This window comes from Thunnus albacares, chromosome 18 (genome assembly GCF_914725855.1).
Source record: "Thunnus albacares chromosome 18, fThuAlb1.1, whole genome shotgun sequence".
Classification (NCBI taxonomy): domain Eukaryota; kingdom Metazoa; phylum Chordata; class Actinopteri; order Scombriformes; family Scombridae; genus Thunnus; species Thunnus albacares.
The window spans coordinates 20096961-20114985 of record NC_058123.1 but is presented as its reverse complement, the minus strand read 5'-3'; the positions used below and the strand labels follow the sequence as shown (position 1 = coordinate 20114985).

The 18025-nt window shown below is 38.6% G+C and overlaps 1 protein-coding gene across 6 annotated transcripts in view; it reads right to left on the bottom strand.

Annotated features, from left to right (window-relative positions):
* The window catches only part of si:dkey-247m21.3 (5-hydroxytryptamine receptor 4), a 57878-nt gene that overhangs the window by 25176 nt on the left and 14677 nt on the right, over positions 1-18025 (bottom strand). Inside the window, exons 1-5 of one of the 6 annotated variants that reach the window (XM_044334414.1) lie at positions 5186-5474; positions 4845-5045; positions 3498-3651; positions 950-1614; positions 592-869 (exon numbers count right to left, since the gene is read on the bottom strand). In XM_044334414.1, coding sequence (XP_044190349.1) covers positions 779-869; positions 950-1614; positions 3498-3651; positions 4845-4978 — 1044 coding nt within the window. In that variant the 5' untranslated portion in view covers positions 4979-5045; positions 5186-5474 and the 3' untranslated portion in view covers positions 592-778. Of the gene's footprint in view, positions 1-591; positions 1615-3497; positions 3652-4844; positions 5046-5153; positions 5496-9234; positions 9406-10080; positions 10163-18025 lie in introns of those variants that run through there. The other 5 variants (XM_044334416.1, XM_044334411.1, XM_044334410.1 and 2 more) reach the window with 5 other exon arrangements.

Here is an 18025-nt window from a genome sequence, read left to right as displayed (position 1 = left end):
AACATGAGGTTTACTTTAAAGCCAACATGCATTTAGTAAGAGCAAGTTGTCAGTTGTTTTTTTTTTAACTGATGGCTTTACAAAGGCAATAAATAAAAAGGAAATTAAATTTAAAGTCAGGGAATGATTCAACTATTAAATTCATGTGGCAAAATGTCTCAGTCTAAGATAATTTTCTTTTTCTGGTTAAATGTCCCATCTGCAGGTCATTACAGTTGCTAAACATCTATCATTTACACATTCGTGTAAGACACGTGGCCTAAATGAAAATAATGTGAAAGGAACAGTGCTGCATCTTTGGGCTAACATTTGAAATTGCTGCAACAAAAGGGCGCAAACAAAATGTTGCTAAAATCTGGTTGTCAAACATAAGAACAGAGGGACAAAAAGGAGTCCAATCTAGCACCGTCTGCTAAATTGTACAGCACAACAAAGATACACAAATGCAAATAAAACAGACTTTCCCATAGTCCAAGGACACTCTTTGCAGCAAGAGAAAAATGAACCTAGTTCCTGCTTGAAGCCTTGATTTCTTCTTTAAATGACTTTTACCAGTGAGGACAGCAAGACAATAAACACACAAGCACGCTCTCAGATCCATCACCCATTTACTCACACTCAAACATTCACTAACTCTCGAAACAAAATTGCCATGCAGTCTGGGAAAAAAGGATGTGATGTGAAAATGTGATGTTAAAGGTTGTATTCGTCGTAGGTTAATACATATTTTGTAGTGTAATATTGCATAGCACCGTTTCAACTGGCCAACCATGCAAATTCACTTGTTGTCAAGAGGACCTGTCAAAGTTAACCTTTGGAACTTGAACAGGGACAGGAAAGTAAATGTTGAATTCATCAGCCTCATTGGCCTAAATGTATTGAATAAAATATGGAGGAAATGTTAGCAGAAACTGGTGCGAATGTGACTGTTTCTTTACTTTTTGTTTACCTCAGTGCCATAGATGTCCCGTTGACTGACGCAGCTGAGCACACTCTGTGGGTGTGTCCGTAGGAGTAGCTCCCCTGCCGTACGTACCGCTCATCCCCACAGCAGAGAATCACCAGAAACGCCCTCCGAAACGCCCGGTTCAGGAAGGCGTACAGGAAAGGGTTCAGTCCTGAGTTAATATACCCGAGCCATAACCAGGCTGTCCACAGCTGCCAGGGCACTGAGTAGTGGATGAAGGGGTCCACCACGTTGGTGATGAAGAACGGTGCCCAGCATAGGCAAAAACACCCCATTATAACTGCCAGTGTCTTTGCCGCCTTTGTCTCAACACGCAAGCGGCTATTTGTCATGGGAGCCTTCTCTGAAGAGGAGGAGCCCATTGTTGTTCTAAAGCGGTAGTGCTCTGACGGATCTGAGGAAGTGGAGGACCTCACAGTCATGATCGGAGCTGTTCCGGTCATGGGAGCTGAGCCGGCACGTTGTAGCGTCTCTATCTGCCGTACGTGGGTCATGGCGGTGACGTAGATTCGTTGGTAAGCCAGGACCATGAGGGCCAACGGGACATAGAAGGCCACTGCAGAGCAGATCAGGGCGTAGGGTCGGTTGACCAGAAACACACAGCTTGTGTCGTTGGAACCTCCAGTCAAGGCTCGCCTCTCCTCTATCTGAAAAAGACCCAGACACAAAAATAGCGAAGATGTGACATGATGAATAAGCAGTAAATAATCAGTGACTTTAATTGACCTCTGCTGGTGACCAGTAGGAATTGCAATAACTTCAATAGGTTTCAAACAATACACAGTGGTCAGCATTAGCAACCTGTATGCAACTGAATTTGATCACTGTGAATCACATTCTGAAGTGAGTTAGAGAAGTTAATAGCATTTTGGGAAATACTCTTTTTTGCTTGAATTCCCAGAGTTAGAGTCATGTACCTGCATTAAGTTTGGAGCTAGTCAGGAGGTGATTCACCTTGCTTAGCATAAAGACTGGAAGCAAGGCAAGACAGCTGCCTGGCTCTTTCCAACTTTAAAAGTTGTTTTTAAATAGCTGTTTGTGTACAGAAAAACCAAAAGAGATACAATGTGTGCTACAGAGGTGTTAATATGCTTATTTTTGAAACTTAGCCAAGCTAGCTGTTTCCCTTGCTTCCAGTATTTATGCTGAGCTAAGCTAATTACCTCCTGGCTCCAGCTTCCTATTTTATGAACAGACACCAGACTGATATCAATCCTCTCATTTAACTAAGAAAGCAAATAAGCATATTTCCCAAAATGTTGAACTATTCCTTTAAGCAAAGATTTCTATACAACTTTGTTGCATTGTGAAATAAGTATATTTTTATTTTTTGCTAAAAAGATATTTAGCCTAAGTGGCCAGTTACCCATATCTCTATTCTCAATTGAAAATATGGGGGTTGAAAATCAGAGAAAATCAGAGAAAGAGAAGCACCTCTAATTTTGATGCCCATAAATTGCAGCCCTTGGTGAAGTAGTTGGACTTTGGTGCTGATAAAATACACTGGTAATTTTGTGTGATGTGGTAGTAGAATCCTAATCTACAGTACATATTGTGTATTTAAGTACATTTCAAGGGTATGAGTGCACAGTATTTTAAATCACTATGCCACCAGGAGTGTAAAATCTTTCTCTTTCTTTTGTAAAACTGGAGCAGACACCAGTTCATACCAAACAGACATAATGTACTGTATCGTTTAACTTGTGTCACAATAATTAAATCAGTTTTTGCGGCTTTGTGACAGCTCGAGTAAGAAGTTTCAAACAATTCCTTTTGAGGCAGAACAGGAGCGCAATGGAAATTTTTGGAATTTTTTCCCCTATTGGAGAGAGACAAGTGACCAAAAAGAGGCAGACATATACACAACATGAAAAATGACAAACTAAAATTGTGTGTTTAATTAAGGAAAATGTATTAATCTGACTGAATGTGCAGACATAAGTCATGTCAAATCCTTCGCAATATTTCTGAGACAAATTTGACCACAGGACATTCAGCCAGCTTTTAAAAACAAGGACTGTTGTTTGGATGCTCTCCTGACTGAGAGAAAGAGAAAAGAGCCGTGTATTTCATTAAGTCTGGCTGAATAAATTCATCTATCCCTGTCTGCCTCTGGGAGTCCTGCAGCTCATTTCAAGGCAGCTCTGAAATAACCTCACGCCAAAACATATCTAAACCAGCAGAAAATGCTTGTTAAAGTGATGTCGTTGCTTGCAGCAAAAGAGCCTCCACAGGGACTGAAATTGTTTTGTGATCACTGCATTACCGTGTCATTGTTCAAGGGATTGGAAATGTTATTAGAACAGAGAATATTGGAAAGGTTTATGCTGCATTTGCCCTCACAGAAAGAACATCTCTCTCTTTAAGCCTTTGAGGGAGGTATATGAACTCTTCAGTGTGATACTTTGTTAAAATATAATGTTGGCTATATTTGGGTTGATGCAGGATTGTAATACATTTTTTAATAATAATTTGTCTCTGAGTTCATTATTGTGTCCTTGGTTTCTGATCTTCATTGCTGAGGACTCACTATGTCCTCGATGCCGATGGCGTTCCAGCTTTGCATGATGGGTAGGAAGGAGATGAACGTAGGGATGAGCCAGCAGCCGCTGAGCATCACTGCCACTCGGGCCGGGGTCATCTTGTGTCTGTAGACCAGTGGCTGGCAGCAGATAGCGTAATACCTGAAATAACACACTCACACACATTAGGAGTAATACTCATTTTTCTAAAAACTGTAAATAAAGAAATGCAATGCTGTCCTAACTGTTAATTCAAGATGATAAAAGATCTGGCATCCTGTTTTATTAATTACATTTCAATCTCTATTTGTCATTTTAGTTATCCCCTATACTGTATAGGCTTCATTTGATTTGGATGGCCTTCCAAAATACAGTATTTGCCTCTACCCAAAAACACTTACCAAATTAGGAAAAATTGTATAGACCTGTAGGAAAATCATGGGGGAGCAGCAGGCTGACCTGTACCACCTGTACCTGACCAAGTTGACTGAGAAGGCAGACAAGGTCTGCATGGTTACGTCCCATCCACTTTCAGTGGAGTTCCAGCCACTCCTGTCTGGTCAGAGGTATAGATATTCCAAAATCTGAACCAACTGAGCAAAAAAACTATTCCCATGGCAATAACTCAATTAAACAAGATGCTGGGGAAATACATGGACTAGGGGAGTGCACATCCCCTAGAGAGATAGGGGATGTGCATTATACTATTATTTTATTTTATAAAAAATAAAAACTAATTTTATCTATTTATTTCTATTACAATTATTTGTATATAGTTATTGACATGCACTTTAAATGCCTGCCTAGACTGTGATAATATTTATGATGGCAGCTATAAAATTTCTTGGACTATTGTTGTCTTTGTTTATCTGATGTGCTTTTAATGTGTCTATATGTTTTGTGCTGTACCACAAATCACTTCCTGGAGGACAGTAATGTTTTTCTAAGTCTATAGTCTTATTGTTGGAATAGTTGCTGTACATAAATATTTCGATTTTTCTTTTCCCTTTTGTTATTGCCTTTTTCCCCACTCACAGGCCCTAATGCACCCCCACTTTTTGTCATTATTTTATCATTATATAAAATCTTTTTTTTGATAAGTTTCCCTATGCTGCCTAGGACACTGTACACAAGTAAACTTGACTTGAAACTCTTATTGTGATTGTTTTTTCACTAGTGATCCTCATTGTTGTTTGCACCAGGATTGCAAGGATTGTGTGTTAATTGCAATCATTTATAATTACTTGTCTTTTGTGCTCTGAATGAAACTGCATCTTTTTAGGCTTCAGGTCTACGTCTCAGAGTTAGATATGCGCATCTCTCACATCTTAACACATACACATAACTACACAAACCTGTCCAGTGCAATGCAACAGAGGTGCAGGATGGATGCTGTAGTCAACAGGACATCCAGAGACGTTCGAACTAGGCAAAAGATCTCTCCGTATCGCCACTGGCCGGTGGTCAGCTCGATTGCAGCGAAGGGCATCACCACCAGTGCAACTAACAAGTCAGCAAACGCCAGTGATACAATGAAGTAGTTAGTCTTCTTCTTCCTGGGAGAGGAGAGGAAATAAGTTAGAATCAAGAAATTATCCCTAAAATCATCTCTCTATCATTATCTAGTTTTGAATTTATAAAACTAACAAGAGAGTGAAAAATACCTTGAAAACTGGTTTTCCAGATAAATGCATACCTCAGAAAGAAAAGGTCTGGAGTGCTCAGAAGTTCAAACAAGTGTGATGAAGGTGCTCTTTGGTAGGGAACACAAAAGTCAAAAAAGAAGAAAAGTCCAAGGCACTCTTCTGGCAAAACATTTTAAAGCCTTTATTCAGATGGATATTTCACGGTGAAATTCTTAAAAACATCGGCAATACTTGTACATGTTAAAATGGAGCTGGGTTACAACCCACATGTAGCGGCACAAACAGCCTTCTTCAGGGTGTAGCTCTCAGCACACAGTTTCCTCTTTTGTTGATGCAAGATAATTGCAAACACCTGAACAGAAAGCCAATGAACTCACAGGTGACAAGTGCAAAATGTGACCACTAGATGGCTCTACAAAATGTATAGAAGGAAGAAAAGGATAATAAGAAAAAATAATGAGAACAAAATAAGAAAAAAGTAGATAAAAAACAATGAGAATATATACCCATCTACAGCATCATAGGCACCAGACTACATGCATCAGAACAACTATAAGAAAAGACTGAAATCAATTTCTGAGATAAAATCACAACTCTCTGAAATGTATGATGACCAGAAGAAATTGCCGTTAGAAAACAAACTCAAACAGGATACTGAGAAACTTACAAATTGAGTCAAAGAGAGATGGAAATGACTACAAAGAGGGCAAGATTTACAGGTGGACCAGACCAACTTACCAGAACACACAACAGCGGAGATCTGTGTCTTTCAACTTCACCAGCAGTGATGAAGAATCCACCTCTAATCTCACTGCATCCTCCCCAGCTGCCTCATCTACATCTGATTTTTTGGACGAGTGGCCCAAACCCACAAGATCTATCATAAAAAGAACAAAACAAGGAGGGGCAGGAGATGTACAAGCAGCGGAGGAGCCTCAGGAATCAGAGCAAGAAAATATGGTAATTAATATATCGGAGACACCCCTTCCCCCAGATTGTATCAGTGTGTTGTCAAAAGGACTCTCTTTTTCCCCCACCTACCACACTAATGAGTTTAATACCAAGGTGGATCTATTTGAATCTAACACAGCCTCCATCTGAAGGTGTGGTACCACCAAAACACGCCAAAGAAATGTCATCACAGCCCCAAGTTCTCTTTTCAGACCTAAGTCTCATTTTATTCCTCCAGTATCAAATGCCACTCTGACTGCCTTCACAAAAAAGATTGACTTTGACATTGAGAATTTGTTACACCTGATAAGACTGTTAGAGAGAATTTGAAGAAAATCTCCCAAAAATTGCCTTGGATTGTTTAGCCAAGACTGAGTCAATTATCATAAAACCAGCTGACAAAGGAGGAGCAGTGATGGTAATGGATAAGGACAAATATGTTGAAGAAGCCTTACAGCAATTGGATAGCCCAGAATATTATCATAAACTACACAAGAGCATGACTTCTTGTGGTGTGCACATCCTAGGAAACCCACTTTTTACAAGCTTCCCAACGTTCATAAGAATCTTGAATCCCCGTGGAGGCCTATTATATCATTTAATGGATCCCTTACAGAGCCTGCCTCTCCGTTTGTGGGCTTTTAAACCTTTGGCTCAACAACTGCCTTCATACATATAGTGCACTACTCATGTTCCGAAGGTCTTACATGAAATTAGAATTCCTGTTAATTGTCTCTTGGTAACTTTGGATGTGGGGTCCTTATACACTAATATTGACCATAATAATGGATTGAAAGCTCTGCAACCCTCCCTACGGAGCAGGCCCACAGATGTTTTGCCTCCTTCTGAGTTAATTCTTCGGCTTACAGAATGGACTCTTAAAATAATGTATTTCTTTTCCAAGACCAACTGTATACTCAGGATCAGGGTACTGCTATGGGGGCTTGTTTTGTTCCTAATTATACTAACCCTTTTTTAGGTTTATGGGAAAAGGACCTGTACCTTTGGGCTAATTCCAATGTCTTTGACGTATTTGTGACACGAACCGAGTTTGAAAAGCAGGCTATAATCTTGTCAGACTGTTTTGCACTGAGAGGCTATATCAGTCAATCAATCAATCAATCAATCAGACTTTATTTGTATAGCACTTTTCATACAAATACAATGTAACACAAAGAGCTTAACACAATAAAAACAATACAATCAATACCCCCCACCCCCCAATTCTCTTGAATTTGCAATTAGGAAACACCAGAGGTAGGATAAAAATTTAAAATTCAGAATACGAAAAGAAAGAAAAAAAGAAAGAGATGTATTAAAGTGAACAAAGCCAGAAATATAGAACAAAAACTTTCGAGGATGCTTACAAAAAACAGCATACCCAGGACTAAATGAAGAAATTGATTTTCTTTCTCGTAGTTGTTCTGATGCATGTAGTCTGGTGCCTGTGCCGTTGTAGATGGGTATTATTCTTATTGTTTTTGTCTGTACATCTGTTTTTTTCCTATTTTGCTCTCTTTATTTTTTCTTATTATCCTTTTCTTCCTTCTATACCAAGTGGCAACCTCCGGGGCTGAAAAATGAAGCCAATGCGGAAGTGCCAAAAACCTGCATTCTTTCTAATGGCCATCAGGGGGCGACTCCACTGGCTGCAAAAAAAAGTCTGATTGTACAGAAGTCTATGAGAAAATGACCCTACTTCTCTCTTGATTTATTACCTCAGTAAACTGTTTCCTAATGAGTTTATGGCCTCAATCGCTAATTTCAAGTCTTCTTCAATACAGCATGATGTTCATTTTGTAAATTATGGCCCCATTTAGAGTAAAATAGACAATAAAGCAGTGCATGCTTTAGGGCATGGCTACGTTGTGATTGACAAGTCACTACCATGGCAACAACGTTGCTTATGTAATGTAACCATTGCGTACAGGCGTAGCTGCTGCTGTTTCATATTGTGTTTTCAGTTCACTGAAGTTAAATGTAACATTGTGGTCACCTAAAAAAAGTCTTGTTAAGCGTTTAGTTGTAATAAAAGACCCATCAATGAGTCGGATGATCAGTTTTTCTGGTGAGTACATTTTGTTTTAACGGTTTTAGGCCTGTTTTTCGCTAGCGAAAAATTTGCGTAAGCATTAGCATTATCACTGTTAACCATAAATTGTAAATGCACCGTGCTAACCAAGCTAGCAATTAGTGCCATGGTCAGCTCAACCCTCTCGTCCAAATATGGTCACTTTTGGCTCCAAAAATCAAACATGTCCATAATCCAAGATGGCGATGGTCAAATCGCAAAAATGTCACCGTGACTACGTCCATGTTTGTTACAGTCTGTGCTCTATACATTTTATAGAGCCATCTAGTGGTCACACTTTGCATATGTCACCTATGAGTTCATTGGCTTTCTGTTCAGGTGTTTGCAATTATCTTGCATCTACAAAAGGGGAAATTGTGTGCTGAGAGCTACACTCTGAAGAAAGCTGTTTGTGCTGTTATGTGTGGGTTGTAACCCAGCTCTATTTTAACATGCACAAGTATTACCAATGTTTGACTGAATATCAGGCCAAACCAGATTTGCCAGTACTATGTGTGACAGACATCTTTGCTGATTTTATATTGCCGCCTGTGGCATTTTCTGTGTGCTGTTTCCCAGAATGCCTTACATGAATATGTTGTTTTCAGTACAAATAACAGGAAAGAAATGCTTTAACTCTGGCTTTGTCCCTTTGTGTTTGGTGCGCTTGTCTCATTAAAGTCACATTTGACTTTAATGCCAACCATTTTCCTTACCTTTTTAGATCAGTTTCTAACCTGGCAGTTAATGGTTTCCATTTATTTTAGTCCACTATAATAATCAGTCTGACAGACTAGAAGTTTGATTGAGATAGGTAATCCATGGCAGTTAACATGTAGGTGCCTTTATTTAAAAAAAAAAAAAAAAATCAAAGTTACATTAATATTGTTATCATCGTGCAGCTGTGAGTGGGAACCTTTAAAAGGTGATTAATGGTCATGGCTCGATTTAAGTTTACGGTGGGTGTGTTTTGTATGAATTCTGACGACTACAGATTGACTTCTTATTTCACGAAGTGTTTAAGCCACACTGGACTACTGTTACTGCTTCCAATGGTGAAAAAGGCAACAGGCTCACCGTAGGTGTCGATCCTTGCAGAGCGCCACCATAACCAGCAGGTTTCCAAACACTGTCATGATGATGATGATGGAGAGGAAGATGCTGAGAACAATCGTCTCTAGCAAACTCAGGAATTCCTGCTGCTGCTCCTGTTGTTTATCACCTGTGGTTAATATGTCATCCAACAAACTGCAGAATAATAAAAAAAGAAACCCATAACTTTGTCAGTTAGCATTCTGAAACTTTCATATATTCATCGTCCTCTCATACCTAAATGTTAAATTTAAAAAAAACAACCCATTACACTACCTGTGCCCTGTGTTCAAATAAATGTCAATTTAACCATATTTCTGCTGACCATTCACAGCATGTCCAATGAGATTACAGCTGACTAAGAAGCTAGGTAGCTTGTGTCTCTGGGTTTCTGAAAATTCGATCACAGTCTTAAAATTAGGTGTGCTTTATTTCAGCAAGAATTTAACTGTACTTTCTCATAAATCATACAATGATACATCAGTGTTGAGCTAAGCTCTTGGCACAGAGTCTGCACAATGCTGTGTGGTGAGCTCAGCCATGACCGCTTGTCACACGTGGTTGGCTTAAGACTTTGCTACTTAATCTGATTGTAGGTTTGAATTTGTTTGCAAAATTACCCTTAAACCTTAATAAGCAATTAGTAGCAATTATTAATTCAAATGAAACGAGACCAATTACAAAGTTCATTGTACATTTAGGCTGAGATTATAGTAAATTCATATTTACTGTTTAAAGATGCTTAAATTAACCCAGTTTTAAAGAGCAGGGTTTGGAAAAAACATGTTTAGTTGATCATTTAGGATGAGCTTTAATGTATTTATGACTTACAGTTGAGGTGATGCTGTGGCCATCACTGGTAATCTGCATTGAGGTCAGCAGAGGAGAGTCCTCATCACCCCATGTTCTTGCCCTGTTGACACACACATGCACACACACGCTACGTAATTGTCCTGTCTCTTGCAGTAAGTCTGCATTTTTCTGGAAATGGTAGCTAGCTTGTGTGAACAAACAGGCTGGATTTCTAGTTATTTGTCGATCTTGCCGCTGCGTTAAGTCACCAAAAATGTGATATTTGCTCCTAAAATAAGTAACTGGATCACAGCTTGAAAGTGAGTAATATTTATAAGGCAAATAGACTGCAACAGGCAGCAGCTGTCTCTGCCAGATTCCATCAGGATGTTAGTTTGTCTTTGTAATGCAATACTAATACCATGCTTTAGTGAGTACCACAAGGGAAATTCTCCTTTCTTATTCCCCTGTCAAGGGAGGTTAAAGGTCAAATATCACTGCCTGAACAGTACCTCAGGGACTAGTAGAGATTCAGCATATTCTGGTTTTCCCTGTGAAAAGACAGTCTGCCTGACCCCACGGCCCTTATTTAATCTGGTAAATAAGATAAACATATAGATTTTACCAACAACAGCCTGAGGTAATGAGAAGACAATTAGTTTACAAACAGATGAGGGGGGTTAAAGCACTATCTCACTCTCCACATGGACTCTACTTTACTGTCTTTTTTTCAGTCAAATCAATAAATTCTGATTCTGATCACAATAGAGCCTTTTTTCTTCTGCTTGGCTAATTGCAGCTCTCTAATGAAGTCCATGAGCATCAGTGGATGCTCTGGAAATCAATCCTAAAAGAACAAAGAATTCCAAGACTGGAAATGAAACATCATTCTACAAAATGCAGAAAACAAACACACTGTATCCACAAGAAGCTAAGTTGTCAGTATCTTCTATTGCATGTCTTGGTGGCAATTTTGAAAATAATTATTTTATTAAGAAAATGTTACTGCTTAGGGGTGTAATTGTTCAATGGTTCAGCCTCATCCCACTTCTTCTTCCCTTGACTCCATCACTTCTGTCGTTCTGGGCCCAAATAACAAGAAGTTACTTCCAGGCTTCAAAATGTCAGTAATTGTAATGTCCGTCTCATGTAACATTCATGTTTTTTTATTTTCCTTTGTTATCCTGTTACTACTAAAATGTATTTTGCTTTACTATTTCTGTGCATCTATCTGGCACTGGTAACATGGTGTAGTTGACAGGTCAAAATCAGTTTTAAGGGATATGACAAAAAAGGTTTGAGGTTTGAGTCATTTTATGGTTAATTTATGTTCTTGAGTAACAGGAGAGGGCCTTTTATCAGTATAGCTGTAGATGCCTTATCAGTTTTAAGCACCTATTACAACATCTGCTGCGTCTCTGCTTTTTTATGACCACTGTCTTGTCTTATCGCAATCGAGGGTCAATATTATCCCTGGCAAACTGTGACAGCCGGCAATCCTGTCAACAACACTTACTTCCTGTAGACAGAACACCATTTACTATATGTGATCTGATAACTCTCAGTTCTATGACCTGGTACCATCAGTGCAATATTGGCTATTGATACTTTTTTATTCTTATGTAAGCATAGTTTACTAGACTGAATCTTGTCATGAAATCAGAGAACTTAAGACTGACTCAGTTCAGAAGACAATTACAGCATTGGTCTGTGAAACTGGTCTTGATTTTTTTGCTGGTCCCAACCAGCCAAAAGGGCTGAGATTCCCTGATCTATTCAACAGCTTTTCCAGCTCTGACTTGTGCAGAGTTTGTGTTTTAGACACATACATAATAAAATTCATGGGATTGTGGATACATATATATTTTCTTACATTTGACCTTACTTTGCACCCCTTGAATCTGCAAGGGATGTACTGAAAGTAGCACTGAAAATTGAAGTTGAGAGCAGGGGTGACAAGAGTGTGACAGAGTGTGTTTGCTTTTCTATCAATAGCTCCACTTCCTTGAGGAGAGAAGTGAGATAACACAACCCAGAGAGATTACATCAAAGCCTCATTGTTGAAGAGCATACATGCCATCTGTACTTACAAGGGCCAATAATACACTATGTTCTTGTTTCTGAACACGTGAAGACCATGAAGACAGATTACAAAATGATGTGGCCCCTGGGCATAATTGCAGTAAAGCTCCCCTGCCATCACCATCTTTGGTGGTCAAGTATCCCTATAGTTTGATTCCTAAACAGTGGTATGTGTGTCCCAAGGGGTACTAATGTAGTTAAAAAAAAACAAAAAATCCCAACATACTCATGTTTAAGAGCGGCAGCCTCAGTCCTCAGTCCATGTCTACCAACACAGAATGCGTTCAGGAACAGTGTTGAGTGTAGCTCATCAATACTTTGGCAGAGCTCAGAGCCCAATAAACAATCACTGTTGTTACTATGGTTAAAATAGACTTGAAGACTAAAAAAACACTTTGGGTTGTGAAACGTGAGCCTACACGAGGCCTGTGTAGACAACTGTGTTGATTCTAATACAAGATTAGAATAGAAGCACTGAAAAATGTGGCTGAAATGTTTTCTGTGTAGACAAACTGACTGCATGGGACACCCCACCACCACCACCACCACCACCAGCCTGAGCCATATGTAACACCCTGACACCACCCTCTGCTGTTGACAGTGAGTGAAAACCAATTAGCAAGAAAGCAGAGAAGTTGAAACAGAAAGTTAAAAATCATGATAAATGGTTGTTCAAACCTGCTTCAGCAACTCTAAGAGGTAGCAATGCCAATTCAAACTTGACCAAATATACACAAAAAAGAGACCAGGCCTAAACATAAACAACACCATAATCTGTAAAAATTTCCTAACATTTTGTTGACGAACGGATATTTCAGCTCATCTGACAGGACTGTGGGGGTTTGTCAGACAAAGAAGGTTTAGAACCACTGTCTTAATCTGACTTAAGGGTTCAATCTACTTTAATCAAATTTGGTCTATATGAAGTGTCATCCGACCAAATCTAAAGACAAAATACAAGTGTTAATACTTGGTCTGAATGGCCACATGTTATATGATGAACGGTACAAATAGGAATAATGGTGCACAATTTTGATCAGTCTATTTAGGGCATTCACGGTGTCACACTCAATGGTATACATGAAAAGTGACGGAAGTAGTTTTTATCAAGTATGAAAAAAGAGATCTTGAGTAAGTAGTTCAAATCCAAGCGGCAACCTCCGGGACTGAAAAATGAAGCCAATGCAGAAGTGCCAAAAACTGCAGTTCCTTGAATGGCCACTTGAGGCTGGCTCCAAAAGCGAGTCAATCCCCATAGACCCCCATGTTAAAATGCCCAACTTTACAGCAGAAATAAACATGTTTACAGCCTGGTACAAAAAAGGTTTTGGTCTCTATAGCTAATTTCATGACAACTGTACGGGGGGTGAATTTTTTTATAACTCACCCGTTTAAATTTTATTAAGCCGTAAAGTTATGCATAAGGTGTGACAGGTCAACCAGCCGCTCGGTGGTTTGTATCAGCCATTCGGCCCACTTCTTTGCCCATTTTTGATTGGCTGGGAATTAGGCAGAGTCACGTACTGCCTCACTTTGAGCTTCAAAACCGCTCTTCAGAAACCAACGAGTGACGTCACAGTAACTACGTCCATATTTTTATACAGTCTATGTTCAAACGCTGCCTACTTTCCAATAAGCATACTGATTTGAAGCATACTGACTTTTTTATGGGGGCTCTGACCCCTTGTGCCCCTGGGCTGGTCCCTGCTAGACCTGCTCTGTAATCCATCCATGATCAGAATACAAGAACACTAATTATGCATAGACAGTAAATAAAATCAAATGTCAAGTTACTGATGAAATAATTCAGCTCAACAATGGTGCACAGATTGGACGGTGTTCAGATTTCCATTCCCGTTACAACACCCAATTTTCAATAACACAAAAAATTACTGATTGCTGTTTGCATCTTAAATGGTCCATAGAGGAAACTGTAATCAGCATGATACTCTCACTCTCTCTCTCTAACACATACGCGTGCACACACACACACACACACACACACACACACACACACACACACACACACACACACACTCACAAGCACACAGAAATCATCGTTGGACAACAAAACTAACACTACCCACTCCTCTACTCGTTGCTCACTCAGTTACTCACACATCGGACTCTAAGGAATGAGAAAATATTTGCTCAATCTGAATTTCAACGATCAGAAAAAAGAACAGGGAAAGAAAGAAGGAGTGAGAGGAGAGTGGAGCCCTATTTCTGACAAGTTGCTGCGGGGTCTCCTGTGTGATGTGCGTCCAGGGAGGCGTGTTTTCACAGCTCACTGTGTCCATTTCACATGAGACTGACACGGAGCTGAGCTGTACAGAAAGAACTCTGGAGAGCAGAGGGAAAGGAGAGAATAGATTGCTATTTTGGCAGTTTTTTATATTTCCTGCACAGCCTGAAGTACGGTTGTTATTAGTTATTGTTTATATTACTGATCAAACTGTGTCTAGTGATTTTATTTTATTTTTTTTATCATAATCCTTAGTCGTTGTTATTGATTATAATCAACACTCTGGCAATAAATACCACACTAAATCGAAATGCATTACCCTAAATTAAAAAAGTCAAAGAGAGACAGTCGGACATGCAGGTTGAGTTTCTCATAGGTAATACAGCTTTGAAAATAGAAGTAACCTCACTGGGTTTGTAAACCAAAAACCAATTTGATGTGCAAAAAGTCACTTTTGTTTTATGTCAGAGGAACACGGAAGTGCAAAAACTGTGCTGCAGTCAACTTGCTGACCGCGTCGTTAAATTCATTACATTAAGTTTTTTTCAGCTGCCTTAATTTTTTGCCACACTATAGCATCATAACTCTAGAGATACCAAAGTTGTCTGTCAGTCGGTCCGCCACTTTGGTCCAGACTGAAATATATCAATGTATTTTGTAGAGACATTCATGGTCCTCAGAAGATGAATCCTACTGAGGCTGGAAATCAATTAGAGTCAACTATTGGAGGGATTCAAATTTGGTACACACATCTGTGGTGTCAAGAGGAAGAATCCTGATTACCTTTCCTCTTACATCATGAGGTTGACTTTTGCGGTTTTAAGTGAATTGTCTCAACAACTACTTGCTGTTAAATATGTTGCAGATATTCATGTCACATCATCATGTCATCATATCACCAGATTAGAATTGAAATTTGTCCAATAGTTTGTTTTATGACAAATACCTGCAGAACTAATGGCATTCCCATCAGACTCAGCTGTAGTTTGTGTTTAGTGCTAAATGGTCTAGCATGCTAACACATTGAACTAAGATGGTAAACATGGTAACAATTATGTCTACTGCCTGCTAGCATTTTCACTGTAAGCATGCTGTAAGCCATGCAAAGGCTAACAGAAGAGATCAGTTCAAGTCAAGACATTTCATCACATACAATATCGATAACTTCTTGTAGAATAATCCTAAACAGAATATATTATCTATTATTTAGACAGACAGACAGACAGACAGACAGATAGATAGTTAGATAGATAGATAGATAGATAGATAGATAGATAGATAGATAGATAGATAGATAGATAGATAGATAGATAGATAGATAGATAGATAGATAGACAGATAGACAGATAGATGGATATGGACTGATTGATAAACAAAAACAACAAGACAGACAGATGTAGAAGGACTGAGTCATGGGCTGCACAACCTGCGTAGCTGACAGACGTCTGAAAACCTGACTGATTCAAGACATCCCTAGAAAGATGTAGTTTTCTCTTGATGCTATCCCATCCTGTCTTACATTGGAAGATGCAGCTGCTGGTATCAGATCTGCCTTCCCTTCAACAGCTACAATGGCACTCACTCTCTGTTGACAGTCAGTGACAACAGGTGTTGTTAAAAGGTGTAAAGTGGTGTAATTTTATTCTTTTTTTCTGTAACAACATTTGTAATAACTGTCTGGCACTGCCTTTGGCATTCAATATGAAATGTGTTTTTACAAAAAAACAGTTATTGCACTTTATGCCACACACAAACCTACACACTCCCAAGCAAAATGTCAAATCTTTGAAAAGTTACTTTAAGTCTTGTTAAAAGAGATGTGTCCAACACTCTCTGTGTCTTTTTTTCCTTATCATGTCTCCACACAAACACACACTTGCACACACACACAGATATTCCACTATATAAACAAAGATTTTCCAGCATGTGTTATACTGAAATCTAAACAAGTATAATTTGCAATGTGCTCTTCTTGACAATGTTCCCGGGAGTGATGCTGAAATTATTTGTACTGTAACAAAGGTCAAAAAGTTGAAAATCATATTAATTTGATTAAACAGTAGTGTGTTGTGACAAATGCATTGCTGTGAACACAACAAATGCAGCAAATTAAATGCACTTTAACTCTCCACTCACTTGTTTTCTTTTCAGGTGGGAAGTAAATACTTCTCACATAATTTCACACCTCAGACTGTGAGAGGACTGAACCGTGTGTATGTTTGTGTGTGCGCACATTTGTTGATTTGTATGTGGAGGAGACTCTGGTCCTGTTGCCAGGAGACTGAGAGGTATCATGCTCTCCAGTCTATCCTCCTGCAATTTTAAATGTTTGAGTAAGAAAGGCTGACTTTTAAACCAACTACTGCCAGAACAGATGCTCTCACCTGAAGCTGTGAGGTAGCTGTTGATCAGTGTTGATACACATTAAAGGGCAGTAGAGCTGAAAATGTTGTGGAAAATATCAAATTGCAATTTTTGACTGATATTACAATTGTTTTGTAGTTGTGGTCTACATAGTTTTAAACAAGATATGATTTTCAAGCAAGATTCCAAGCATTATCACAAAAGTGTCATGTTGAGACTTACAGTATCTTGAGTCAGATTAAATAAAGCAGTTGTTTTTTGTATTTTGCATGTACCTGCCATTACTAAATAATTTTCAATTTTAATTGTGCCATCACAAATGGTGCTAAATTTAGTGATAACAGCTACATATAGTAGTTATGCCAGTAGCCAGTTATGGTAAAAATGCAAACTGTTGATATTTCTGATATCTGACTGGCGACACCAAATGCTGTGGACAGCTCTGCTCTATAGCTGTCCACAGATAACAAGACACTGTTAATTAAATCATAATTAAAATCGAAGCTCTTGCAATGAGAAAATTGCACTCTCTCAATTCTCAATCTTTAACATTGCTAATTACTCATTCAGCCTTGGAAGGCGGGGTTATAGGATAAAACTGTTGATATTCTACATTCTTCTTATTACCAACAAATTGAATGAAAGACCATATGCAACAATTAATCAATCCTACTAACAAGTATTGTCTTTCTAGCTAAAGCCTGATATATTCTTCCATGCCATAGACTTCCTCTATTGTTCAAAAACTATTAAAAACACATCAATGAGCCACACTGTTGTACTGGGTGACACGAGCACTGTAGTAAAACCCACATAAGCTGTACTTAAATACTCAATAGCTCAACAAATCTGCAGCTGAAAATAATCCCCAACAAATCCACTATTTACTCTGGTTTGAATAATGTTGGCTAAAAACTACAGTCCCAACCTGTTTTAGGAAATGATTTAGCCTTTAAAAAAACTACATTTGTGACTTCTTTTTAATATTTAGTCTTCACTAGGATCCAATAGGCTTTTCGATGAGAGCCAAAGACAAGGTGGGTAGTAAGTAAGTATTGAGAGAAGGACTAAAGCAATGTTGATTTTGGGTTTTTTTAAATGTAATTTGTTGAATATTAGAAAAGTAAGGAATATCATCAGTCTTATCCTTGAGGAGAAAATATAAACAGTACTACATGTATCATTCAATCCAAATTACTACTATTATTATTATTATTATTATTATTATTATTATTATTATCATTATTATTTCACTTTCCCTGAACCTGTAACCTTCATTTTATGATTCGTATC